Here is a 14,002-nt window from a genome sequence, read left to right as displayed (position 1 = left end):
TAAAACAAGACAAAAAGAAACTAAGCAAAATAATACCAAACAGAAATAAACTAAGAACAAATAAACTAGACAAAAGTAAACTAAGCAAAACAAAATAAGACAAAATAAAAACAGAGAGAGAGGTAGAGTGTACTCCCCGGAGTGAACTTATGAGTAGAGCTATGCCTCCCCGGCAACGGCGCCGGAAAACGGTCTTGATAACCCACAAGTATAGGGGATCGCGGCGGTCTTCGAGGGAAGTAAAACCCAAATTTATTAATTCAACACAAGGGGAGGTAAAGAATACTTATAAGCCTTAACAACTGAGTTGTCAATTCAGTTGCACCTGGAAAAGCACTAGTAACAGGGGTGATGTGAAAGTAGCGGTGATATGAGAGCAGTAGTAACAGTAACACAACAGCAGTAATAGTAATATGAGAGCAATGGCACCGGAAAATAGTTGATACTACTTCCAATGACATGTAGAACGAGTATATGATGATGAAAGATGGACCGGGGTTCCCAGCTATCTACACTAGTGGCAACTCTCCAATAACAAGTGTTGGGTGAACAAATTACGGTCGGGCAATTGATAGGATTGAAATAGCATTAAGACAGAACATCAAGATCATTAATCATGTAGGCATGTTTTCCATATATAGTCATACGTGCTCGCAATGAGAAACTTGTACAACATCTTTTGTCCTACCAGCCGGTGGCAGCCGGGCCTCTAGGGAATCTTTTGGAAATTAAGGTACTCCTTTTAATAGAGCACCGGAGCAAAGCATTAACACTCCGTGAAAACATGTGATCCTCATATCTAAGCCTTTCCCTCCGGTTGTCCCGATTCTGTCACTTTGGGGCCTTTGGTTCCGGACATAGACATGTGCATACAACTTGTAGATACAATCTAAGCAATAAGTATAGAGCTCAAATCTAAGATCATGCCACTCGGGCCCTAGTGACAAGCATTAAACACAACAAGATTGCAGCAACAATAACTTCATAAACTTTGTAGATAGACAATCATAACGTAACAATCCATCGGATCCCGACAAACACAACACCGATTACATCGAGATGAATCTCAATCATGTAAGGCAGCTCATGAGATCATTGTATTGAAGTACATGGGGGAGAGAATACCAACTAGCTACGGCTAGAACCCGTAGTCCATGGGGGAACTACTCACGGAGCATGATGGAGGCGATGGCGTCGATGGAGATGGCTTCGGGGCACTTCCCCGTCCGGCGGGGTGCCGGAACGAGACTTCTGTCCCCCGAATTGGAGTTTCGCGATGGTGGCGGTGCCCACGGAGTCTTTCCGGAGTTTCGTCAAAAGGTACTGCGTTTTTAGGTCGAAAGGGCTTAAATAGGCGAAGAGGCGGCGCAGGAGGGGCGACAGGGTGGCCCCACACCAGGCCGGCGCGGCCAGGGTGTAGGCCGCGCGGCCCACATGTGTGGTGGCCCCCTGGCTCTCCTCCGACTCCCCCTCGGTGTTCTGGATGCTTCCGGGAAAAATAGGATGTTTGGCGTTGATTTCATCCAATTCCGAGAATATTGCCCGAACAGCCTTTCTGGAACCAAAAACAACAAAAAACGAGGCGGCATCGTGGCATCTTGTTAATAGGTTAGTTCCGGAAAACGCATAAAATCATCATAAAGTGCAAGCAAAACATGTAAGTATTGTCATAAAACAAGCATGGAACATCAGAAATTATGGATACGTTGGAGACGTGTCACCGCACTACATCCCGCCGCCATCAACCTTCGACGTGCTTCTTGGCTCCTCCTGGTTCGATAAACCTTGGTTTCTTTCTGAGGGAAAACTTGCTACTGTACACATCACACCTTCCTCTTGGGGTTCCCAACGGACGTGTCGACTGCGCGCATCAAGACTGTTTTCTGGAGCCGTTGCCGGGGAGATCAAGACACGCTGCAAGGGGAGTCTCCACAATCCAATCTCTTTACTTTGTTTTTGTCTTTCTTTATTTTATTTACTTTCTTGTTTGCTGCATTATATCAAAACACACAAAAAAAATTAGTTGCTAGCTTTACTTTATTTACTGTCTTGCACTCTATATCAAAAACACAAAAAATTAGTTACTTGCATTTACTTTATCTAATTTGCTTTATTTACTACTGCTAAAATGAATACTCCTGAGAACACTAAGTTGTGTGATTTCACTAGTTAGGCTTAATGGAAAACAACAAAAATATTAGAGATCTTTATAGTATTTATCTTGAGTTAGGACATGAGGTGTTTGAAGAGAAAATTAAAAAACCTATGGAACTTTATATGCATGATAATGCCAATGTTATTAGTATGAATGCTTTGAACACCATTGTTGCTAATGCTATGGAAGAATTTAAGCTTGGGGAAGCTGGCTTTGATGAGCATGATATTTTTAGTCCCCCAAGCATGGAGGAGAAAATTTACTTTGATGATACTTTACCTCCTATATATGATGATTACAATGATGACTATCATCCACCTACTATTGAGGAGAAAATTAATTATGACTATACTATGCCTCCTATATTTGATGATTATGGTGATAATGATAGCTACCTTGTTGAATTTGCTCCCACTACAATTAATAAGAATGACTATGCTTATGTGGAGAGTAATGATACTTTTATGCATGTGAATAAGAATGCTTTATGTGATAGTTATATTGTTGAGTTTGTTCATGATGCCACTGAAAGTTATTATGAGAGAGGGAAACATGGTTATATGCATCTTAATAATATTAAGTTTCCCCTCTATATGCTGAAAATTTTGAAGTTACTTGTGTTTTATCTTCCTATGCTTGTCACTTTGTTCTTCATGAATTTATTTGTGTACAAGATTCCTTTCCATAGGAAGTGGGTTAGGCTTAAATTTGTTCCATACTTGCTTTTTGATGCTCTCTTTTGCTCCAACTCTTATTTCTTGCGAGTGCATCATTAAAATTACTGAGCCCATCTTAATGGCTATAAAGAAAGCACTTCTTGGGAGATAACCCATGTTTTATTTTACTTCTGCACTTTATTTTATATTTGAGTCTTGGAAGTTGTTTACTACTGTAGCAACCTCTCCTTATCTTTATTTTGTTGCATTGTTGTGCCAAGTAAAGTCTTTGATAGTAAAGCGAATACTAGATTTGGATTACTGCGCAGAAACAGATCTTTGCTGTGACGAATCTGGGCCTAATTCCCTGTAGGTAACTCAGAAAATTATGCCAATTTACGTGAGTGATCCTCAGATATGTACGCAACTTTCATTCAATTTGAGCATTTTTATCTGAGCAAGTCTGGTGCCTCAATAAAATTCGTCTTTACGAACTGTTCTGTTTTGACAGATTCTGCCTTTTATTTCGCATTGCCTCTTTTGCTATGTTGATGAATTTCTTTGTTCCATTAATGTCCAGTAGCTTTGTGCAATGTCCAGAAGTGTTAAGAATGATTATGTCACCTCTGAACATGTAAATTTTAATCGTGCACTAACCCTCTAATGAGTTGTTTTGAGTTTGGTGTGGAGGAAGTTTTAAAGGATCAAGAGAGGGAGATGATACAATATGATCAAGGAGAGTGAAAGCTCTAAGCTTGGGGATGCCCCGGTGGTTCACCCCTGCATATTTTAAGAAGACTCAAGCGTCTAAGCTTGGGGATTCCCAAGGCATCCCCTTCTTCATCGACAACATTATCGGGTTCCTCCCCGAAACTATATTTTTATTCCATCACATCTTATGTGCTTTGCTTGGAGCGTCGGTTTGTTTTTGTTTTTGTTTTTGTTTGAATAAAATGGATCCTAGAATTCATTGTGTGGGAGAGAGACACGCTCCGTTGTTGCATATGGACAAATATGTCCTTAGGCTTTACTCATAGTATTCATGGCGAAGGTTGAATCTTCTTCGTTAAATTGTTATATGGTTGGAATCGGGAAATGCTACATGTAGTAATTCTAAAATGTCTTGAATAATTTGATACTTGGCAATTTTTGTGCTCATGTTTAACATCTTGCATCATATACTTTGCACCTATTAATGAAGAAATACATAGAGCTTCCTAAAATTTAGTTTGCATAATTGGTCTCTCTAAAGTCTAGATAATTTCTAGTATTGAGTTTTGAACAACAAGGAAGACGGTGTAGAGTCTTATAATGTTTACAATATGTATTTTATATGAGTTTTGCTGCACCGGTTCATCCTTGTGTTTGTTTCAAATAACCTTGCTAGCCTAAACCTTGTATCGAGAGGGAATACTTCTCATGCATCAAAAATCCTTGAGCCAACCACTATGCCATTTGTGTCCACCGTACCTACCTACTACATGGTATTTCTCCGCCATTCCAAAGTAAATTTCTTGAGTGCTACCTTTAAAATTTCCATTCTTTACCTTTGCAATATATAGCTCATGGGACAAATAGCTTAAAAACTATTGTGGTATTGAATATGTACTTATGCACTTTATCTCTTATTAAGTTGTTTGTTGTGCGATAACCATGTTCCTGGGGACGCCATCAACTACTCTTTGTTGAATATCATGTGAGTTGCTATGCATGTCCGTCTTGTATGAAGTAAGGGAGATTTACCACTCATTTAATGGTTAGAGCATGCATAATGTTAGAGAAGAACATTGGGCCGCTAACTAAAGCCATGAATCATGGTGGAAGTTTCGAGTTTTGGACATATATCCTCAATCTCATATGAGAACATTAATTGTTGCTACATGCTTATGCATTAAAGAGGAGTCCATTATCTGTTGTCTATGTTGTCCCGGTATGGATGTCTAAGTTGAGAATAATCAAAAGCGAGAAATCCAAATGCGAGCTTTCTCCTTAGACCTTTGTACAGGCGGCATAGAGGTACCCCTTTGTGACACTTGGTTAAAACATGTGTATTGCGATGATAATCCCGGTAATCCAAGCTAATTAGGACAAGGTGCGGGCACTATTAGTATACTATGCATGAGGCTTGCAACTTGTAAGATATAATTTACATGATACATATGCTTTATTACTACCATTGACAAAATTGTTTCTTGTTTTCAAAACCAAAGCTCTAGCACAAATATAGCAATCAATGCTTCCCTCTGCGAAGGGCCTTTCTTTTACTTTTATGTTGAGTCGGTTCACCTATCTCTCTCCACCTCAAGAAGCAAACACTTGTGTGAACTGTGCATTGATTCCTACATACTTGCATATTGCACTTGTTATATTACTTTACATTGACAATATCCATGAGATATACATGTTATAAGTTGAAAGCAACCGCTGAAACTCAATCTTCCTTTGTGTTGCTTCAATACCTTTACTTTGATTTATTGCTTTATGAGTTAACTCTTATGCAACACTTATTGATGCTTGTCTTGAAAATACTATTCATGAAAAGTCTTTGCTTTATGATTCATTTGTTTACTCATGTCATTACCATTGTTTTGATCGCTGCATTCATTACATATGCTTACAATAGTATGATCAAGGTTATGATGGCATGTCACTCCAGAAATTATCTTTGTTATCGTTTACACCGCTCGGGACGAGCGGGAACTAAGCTTGGGGATGCTGATACGTCTCCGACGTATCGATAATTTCTTATGTTCCATGCCACATTATTGATGATATCTACATGTTTTATGCATACTTTATATCATATTTATGCATTTTACGGCACTAACCTATTAACGAGATGCCGAAGAGCCGATTCTTTGTTTTCTGCTGTTTTTGGTTTCAGAAATCCTAGTAAGGAAATATTCTCGGAATTGGACGAAATCAACGCCCAGGGGCCTATTTTTCCACGAAGCTTCCAGAAGACCGGAGGACTTACGAAGTGGGGCCACGAGGTGGTGCCACACTAGGGCGGCGCGGCCCAAGCCTTGGCCGCGCCGGCCTGTTGTGTGGGGCCCTCGTGTGGCCCCCTGACCTGCCCTTCCGCCTACATATAGTCTTCGTCGCGAAACCCCCGATGCCGAGAGCCACGATACGGAAAACCTTCCGGAGACGCCGCCGCCGCCAATCCCATCTCGGGGATTCGGGAGATCGCCTCCGGCACCCTGCCGGAGAGGGGAATCATCTCCCGGAGGACTCTTCACCACCATGGTCGCCTCCGGAGTGATGAGTGAGTAGTTCACCCCTGGACTATGGGTCCATAGCGGTAGCTAGATGGTCGTCTTCTCCTTATGTGCTTCATTGTCGGATCTTGTGAGCTGCCTAACATGATCAAGATCATCTATCCGTAATGCTATATGTTGTGTTTGTTGGGATCCGATGGATAGAGAATATTATGTTATGTTGATTATCAATCTATTACCTATGTGTTGTTTATGATCTTGCATGCTCTCCGTTATTAGTAGAGGCTCGGCCAAGTTTTTACTCTTAACTCCAAGAGGGAGTATTTATGCTCGATAGTGGGTTCATGCCTCCATTAAATGCGGGACGATGACGTGAAAGTTCTAAGGTTGTGGATGTGTTGTTGCCACTAGGGATAAAACATTGATGCTATGTCCGAGGATGTAGTTATTGATTACATTACGCACCATACTTAATGCAATTGTCCGTTGTTTGCAACTTAATACCGGAAGGGGTTCGGATGATAACCTCGAAGGTGGACTTTTTAGGCATAGATGCATGCTTGGATAGCGGTCTATGTACTTTGTCGTAATGCCCAACTAAATCTCACTATACTCATCATATCATGTATGTGCATGGTCATGCCCTCTCTATTTGTCAATTGCCCAACTGTAATTTGTTCACCCAACATGCTATTTATCTTATGGGAGAGACACCTCTAGTGAACTGTGGACCCCGGTCCTATTCTTTACATCGAATACAATCTATTGCAATACTTGTTCTACTGTTTTCTGCAAACAATCATCATCCACACTATACATCTAATCCTTTGTTACAGCAAGCCGGTGAGATTGACAACCTCACTGTTACGTTGGGGCAAAGTACTTTGGTTGTGTTGTGCAGGTTCCACGTTGGCGCCGGAATCCCTGGTGTTGCGCCGCACTACATCCTGCCTCCATCAACCTTCGACGTGCTTCTTGGCTCCTCCTGGTTCGATAAACCTTGGTTTCTTTCTGAGGGAAAACTTGCTACTGTACGCATCACACCTTCCTCTTGGGGTTCCCAACGGACGTGTCGACTGCGCGCATCAAAACCCTAGAACCTCGACGCCCCTCCATTTTCTCTCAGTCGCCCTCTATCTCTTGCATTCTTCCACTCTCTTCCGCTGGCATCGAACAAGAACCCGATGGAGGATAACACCCCAAGCTCGATTGAGTGGTCCAGGGGAAGCGTCTGGACTCAAGGATCATCGTGGTGGGGCCAATCGTCCAAGGGGAGTTCGGAATCAAGCTAATTTTGAAGTTCCCTTTCGAGGTACTACGACGGTATCGGCGAGGTGGAGCTCGTTCCCGTGCACCACCTTCACCGACGAGCATCTCCACGTGTCAAGGGTGATCTTGCGCATCTCTGGAGCCCTTATTCGTGTCAGTTCATCGATCGTAGCTCGATTTAGGAATTAGGTCGAACCCGTCACCGTAGATGGTGGTCGCCGACGATGCTCCGGTGAACCCCTCAGCATGGCAAGACCACCATCGTGATCAGTAAGTCCAGGGGATTTGAATAGTGTAAGCCGCGCATCCAATGGTGTCGTTAATCGGCGGCGCCGTCGTGCGCTGATCGCCAACGTCAAGCCGTCGTCGTAGCCAACGTGGTGGTGGGGTCCCGAATGCATGTTGACTGGTCGTTGCCATCGTGGCAACTGACCTAGTCAACGGTCCCACTCGTCAGTAGCAGTAGCTAGGTTTGAACCGGTATGTTTAGTATTTACACTTAAATTCAAATTCTAGAAAAATTGCTGAAACTTTGCCAAAATAAATAAAATTCATTTAAACTCAGAAAAATGCAAATAAGATATCAAAATGCTCACAAAATAAACTCTATTCAGTACAAATATAATATGAAAATGTTTGCCAAAATAAAAATTCAATTATTTAATCTTTGTTAATTATGCCTTTTCTTTTATCCAAAATACAATTTGAATTCAATAATTAGTTAAATTTAATAAATAAATAATAACCATTTATAAATTAAATAAAACCCTAAAATTAATTTTCTTTCGTCATGTTATCATTATCTTAAGTATTAGTGGTATTTTAAAAACCATAAATTGCTCTTTATCATTTTCTTTAAATAATAAGAAAATTCAAAAAATGTTAAAAACTAATATTATTATTTTTATTTCAAAGTTATTAATAAATTCAAATTTATTACCCAATTATTATTCTAATAATTGTATCACAACTTGGAAACCCTAGTTCTAATATGAGTAAAAATCTTAACCCTATTATTTTATGTGAAAACCATAAATTGTTTTCAACTCTAAAACCCTAGGGGTTTATAACATGTGATCAAATGAACTTAAACTTAGTTATAGATCTAGACTAAGAAAATAAAAACATGCTCATATTTTATTAAGTTATTATCAACTCAAATGCAAATGAAGTTATCATTTCATGCTTTCATTTTTTACTAATACCTTATATGACTAACTAGTACCACTTAGGTGTAAACCCTAACTTGTTACTCTCATGTTAGCACCATTGATCATCATTCCTTAATACCGCACCATTGGGATCAAACCTTAGCAACCCTTATGTAGTACTCCCACCGTTCCATTCTATAATGCTTATAGTTTTTTGGCACGGAAGTTAGCGCAAGAGTATTTTTTTATACAAGACCCCCTGGCTGAACGATTTGAGATGAGACTAAAATTAGGGAAATTGATAATTTCCTAACTTACCTTAACAAATCCCACAAATCTGTCTGGTTGACTCTTCATAGATGTGCAGCCAGGTTTAATTAAGGAAAGAAAAATATTGCTTCCAAAATCTAAACAATCCTTGGGGCAATGCATTAGGAATCTCAATTAATTGTTTCCTATTTTTTATGGATTTTTTTCATGCATGTCGTGTGGGAGTTGACCGATGGAGGGGGTAATTGAAAAAAGCCAAGCTACAGCCTTATATTGTGAAACAAATGCCAAAAATCTATAGGCACTATAGAAAGGAACGAAGGGAGTAATTCACTTTAGATACTAATGCTCCAATAAACCATGTAGCTACTAGATGATTATAAAACCCTCTTTTTTTAGATCCATCTAATACATATCCAAGGAACTAAATTAGGAATCCTAATAAACCCTAGAGCACATAGCTCCTATTTGTAATATTTCTTGTTTATTAAGAAACATGTTCTTCAAAAATTATTCTTTGAAGTATATAACAAGTAATCATTAACCATGTCCTATAGTACTAAACCTAACCATTGTTCTTTACATGTTAACCTTATGCCAACTACTATTCCATTCTGTGTTAGTATTATTATGATGATGTATTACACCACTTGTTTATGATGCTAAGATAACCAAACCCTAATAATAACCTTGTTTGTGAAACCACTCTAAAGTGCAACACACCCTAAAGAAATATTTACAACTCACCTAATCCTAAATCATCGGGGTTAGCTTACGCTCAGGGCGATTGCATTCCATACTATGCATTATAGCATCTTTACCAATTTTTTAAACACCGTCCTTCCCGGACGATGATGGTATCACGTATCGAAGCTTTTGCATGCATAATCTTGCAGTCAAGAAAGGAAAGTTCATCACTTGCTCATGTCATTTGATTATTTTTTATAGAATTATATGCAAAGTACTATACTTACCACTCCTGCATTAAAAATCAAAAGATTATTTTACAATTATGAATACGACTATGTGGTGGGCAATGGAACCATGGTTTGAGATGATGGTGGAGGTTCTATTTCAACTGGAAAAGTATTCACATAGGATTAACAACAAATGTCGTACAGTGATTCTAGCGCCGTATATTACGTGTTAACCATAAGATCTATAATGGCTCTGGGAAGTCAGCTGTATCTTTTTCCTTCTGCATATCAACGAACTTGATAGAGCCTGACTGGGTGTTGCGCGAACACTGCAGCGGTTGGGAAATCCTTTAAATCCCCATCCTTGTGGATGAGTGCGCTCTACCGTCTATGATGGATTGTCCATAGCATATCGTGGGTAAAACCGTATGAACGGAAGATGTCTACCGGGGATATGTGAGTGAGACAAAAGGGTGGGTATGCAGGGTCGCGGAGAAGGCAGTGATTCACTTGGATCTTATACTGGGCCTCACACCAAGGAAGTGTGGACGGAATCTCGAGCCCGGTTGGCAACAAGGATAAGGTCTCTTATGGGTAAAGTAACACACCTCTGCAGAGTGTATTGAACTGTGACTTGTCACTCCCTGTTTCGGGAAGGATCTACGAACGCGGCAGGAAAGGAACTCCATGAAGTTTTGGTCAACCTGTGAAGACTGACGGGCATAGTTTTCATAATAAAACCAACCTTTTGAAGAAATGATTACGAAAACTTGAATTCGCCTATGGCTTACTGGTCTATGGCTGTAGCTAGTGCATGATACACCTATTTCCTATAATGAACTTGCTGAGTACGCTCGTACTCATTCCCTCCCACTTGAACCCACTTCTTAGATCTAAAGTCACCGAAGGAGAAACTACCGTGGAACTCGAAGACAAAGAAGTCAAGTACAACAAGATGAAGAACCTAATCAATGAAGTCGATGGAATCAACTTCTGCATTAGCTAGAGTGGAAACCTAGACTAGTAAAAAAAAGGGAACCATTTTCCTAATTCTAGCACCTAAGTAGCTAGAGTTCTATAGCAAGCAAAGTCGCTCTAGAGTTAGAGTTAGCAATGAGTTACTCTACGAGTCGTTCTTTCGGAGCTTTATTTGAAGTTTTACCTCACTGTAAAGTAGGAGACTATGTTGATCTTCTGTAAACAGTTTGTGTATCCTTCTATAGACATGCCTTGGGCTCACATATGTTTCTGTTGTACCACTCTGAGGGGTGTAATACGAGTGGAACGGTGTTTCGCTTGTATTATGTCAACGACTTGCGTACTACATCATGCAGTGGTATGATGGGTCACCGCAGGTGCCAGGGTAGTTTTAGATGTAGATCTTTAGGTTTGCTTGTGGTTTTGTGGTTGTATGCCACCGTCTGGGCGTACCCCTTAGTGGAGACGGTGGTCTGGATCTCCGCCGCCAGATCTTGACCAGCCTAGGGCTGCTGCTTGTTCTTCCTCTGCTCCGGTGGCTGGAGGGAGGTGATGTAGGGAGTGGCGCCGTCTTCCCCAATAAGTTGGTGGCTGCAGGTTCCTCTCATTCTCTGGATGGCAGTAAAGGTGGAGCTCTCCTAGCCGACCGTGGTGGCGTGGGGAGAGTCAATCTGATGCTGCAAGGTATGCCTATTCTTCTCTCCTTGTTCTCCTTGGTGGCGAGGAGGAGCAGAAGCGAGGCTCACCGCTTTTGGATCTGGAGGAGGGATCATGTCCTCTCCGTCGATGTGGCTTCTACTCTGCTTCGCTTCTTCTGCTATCTTCTTCGCCTTGTCGTGGTGGTGAGAGGAGGAGCGGCGGAAGGGTGGATTTGATCCAAGCTCGTCGACGCTCGCCTGTAGGGTGCTATGGAGCTTCTTGTTCTGAGCTCCTTTGTGCGGAACAGGTGTCGCTCCTCGCGATCCTTGGCCGGAAAGGCGGCCCGTCTTCAACCTCCACGATGGAGGCCTCTCTGCGCCTGGTTCGTCGGAGCTCAACGTTTCTTCACCAACAAGTGGTTCATCCCCGGAGGTGGAGGACTGGCTGGCGGATGCATGGCCTCGTCGGAAGTGTGCTCTTGAGCATATTAGCACTGTATCTCGACGGCAACGTCTCGCCGGCGAGAGGTGGTGGCGGCGCCCAAGGACCTGATTGCTTTCTTCCTTTTTGTTCCAGGGTGCTTTCTGTTAGTTTTAAGGACCTTTCTTCAAATTTCTGATTTTTCTGTGCAAGAAATGTAAAAGGGCCTCATTATAATTTGTACCCATCACGTGTGAAATGAAGTTACTCTGGGGTCTTCTAGGCCCCGTTCCTTGTGCAAAAAAAAAAAAAGATAGCAGCAAGAAGCGACATGTATCAACGAACAAGAAAATGGTGATTTCTTGCGTTATTGAGTACAAGCCCTGTTGGATGGAGTAACTTCGATCGGTTAACACCAACGCTAAGTAAACAGGGCATGCAGCCCACATCACGCACGCACACGAACTGGAAATAGGCAAGCCGCCGCCGCCGATCCCTTCTTTCATTTTCATGTCTCCTGGGTCCTGGCTCCCGCGTAAGATGGATCTTGTGCTTGTCGGGAACGCGCACGTCCGGGCACGTCGGCGGAGGAACCTCCGACCTCCCCTATTACTTATCAGCGGTTTATCACGCGAGGGAGTAGAAGGGTGGAGCGGGCCTTTCAAGCCCGTGCGTGGGTGCGGCCGAGGTGGGCGGCGCGGAGGTCGGCGGGGTCGACGGGCGCGGCGCGGTTGGCCGGGCGGTAGTGGCCGGTGACGGGGTCGGGGACCCAGGACGCGTCGGTGGCGGCCTTCTCGGCCTCGCCCGCCGCCTTCCTGTCCGAGGCGCCGCGCCTCATCGCGCCGGACGCAGCAGCCGCCGCGTAGCCCCTGGTGGTCAGGGCCAGCAGCCGGGAGAGAGCGCGCGCAGCAGCGGAGCCTGAGAGAGCGAGAGCCATCGGATCGACCGAACGGATGGCTGGTGGCGCTTCGTTGGGCTCTGCGCCGTTTTATAAAGGGGTTTCGTAGCTCTTGGGGTGCCGCGAGAGCCGGGGCCACGTGCCCACCGGCGGCAGGAACCACGAAACGCCGATGCGTGTCCGTCACATCGTTTGGAACAGTATTTTAAATTGATATTTTGCATGTTTATGGAATGCAATCGTTGGCTACATCTAAAATAAAATCTTATTTTTAAAAACCCGTTAATGTAATTTTCGAAATTTCTTAGGAGTAAAAACAATATGGTTCACCCGGCAGACTGCAGTATTCTCTGTCCACGTATTTGAAAACAAAACCAACTTCCCATAGTTTCGGGTAAATTAGAGGTCGCGCGTACACGATTATGTTAGGCGCACAACGAAAATATATAGTAAAACCATTTCCTCCCCCTGGCTACGAGTACATTCGAGGTAAAAGTAGAACGCAAATATGTAATGTCTAGCTATCATAAAAAATGGAAGGGGTCTATGCGTCTAGCCGTCTACTCAGGGGCGCGGGAGGCATCACGATTAGCATATGGCACGGAGGACAGGAGCCGATACTAAATTCTGGTGACGGTACATGCATCTGGACAATAAAAAAAAATTAAATGTGCACCAGGTCAATTTTGACCATTCAGCAAAGAGTAAAAAATGCCAGAAGTAAACGCAACGACGCATTCTTTCAAGAAAAATATGCAAAAACGCGCATTTTCGCATAGTAGTTTACTAATTCGTGCTATCGGGAATCGGGGCAGCTGGAGCCATCGCAAACTATGCTGAGGGATCAAACGCGACCCATCTTCCTTCCATTCCTCCCATCATAAAAATGGCAAAAGAAATCCACTGCCATTGTATATTTGTCTTAACGTGGCTTCATCACACATAAAATAAAATTATGTACTCCCTCCATCTCACGGAGTTTATCTAAGATTTATTGAAATTTAAATGTATCTACACTCTAAATAGCATCAACATACATTCAGATTTTGATAAATTTTAGAAAACCTTCATAGAACAGAGGGACTAATAGGATAATATGAATAAATATAGCATAAACACATGAATAAAGTAGGTTTATATGGATTCAATAACGCAAACACAAGAGTAAGGATACCACTAACACATGCTTTAAAAGCTCAGTATCATTATAAGTTTAGACTTTATATTCGGTTGACTGACTATGTAAATGAGAACTTGCCAACCCACTATCTACTAAATATGCTGTATTAGCTTTGATATTTCGGATGAAAAATCGGATTATCGAGATAAAAACCCATTGGGTAATCTTAAAAAAATCATACTCGAATATTTGGGTGCTATTTGACATACCATACCATATATCGTATCTGGTGTCAAGATCAAAATCAG

General features: G+C 42.1%; 1 protein-coding gene across 1 annotated transcript; it reads right to left on the bottom strand.

The window, feature by feature from the left end:
• Positions 1-12,010: 12,010 nt before the first annotated feature.
• LOC124668315 (late embryogenesis abundant protein Lea5-like) lies at positions 12,011-12,613 on the bottom strand. The gene has a single exon (XM_047205479.1). The coding sequence runs from the start codon at positions 12,611-12,613 to the stop codon at positions 12,338-12,340; it is 276 nt and encodes a 91-aa protein (XP_047061435.1). The 3' UTR covers positions 12,011-12,337.
• Between the last annotated feature and the right edge of the window lie 1,389 nt (positions 12,614-14,002).

This window comes from Lolium rigidum, chromosome 6 (genome assembly GCF_022539505.1).
Source record: "Lolium rigidum isolate FL_2022 chromosome 6, APGP_CSIRO_Lrig_0.1, whole genome shotgun sequence".
NCBI classification, from domain to species: domain Eukaryota; kingdom Viridiplantae; phylum Streptophyta; class Magnoliopsida; order Poales; family Poaceae; genus Lolium; species Lolium rigidum.
The sequence above is the reverse complement of the archived record's forward strand: the minus strand, read 5'-3'. Positions and strand labels throughout refer to the sequence as shown.

Coding starts and splice junctions, on each gene's coding strand:
- LOC124668315 (XM_047205479.1), bottom strand. CDS start 12,613: ATGGCTCTCGCTCTCTCAGGCTCCGCTGCTGCGCGCGCTCTCTCCCGG.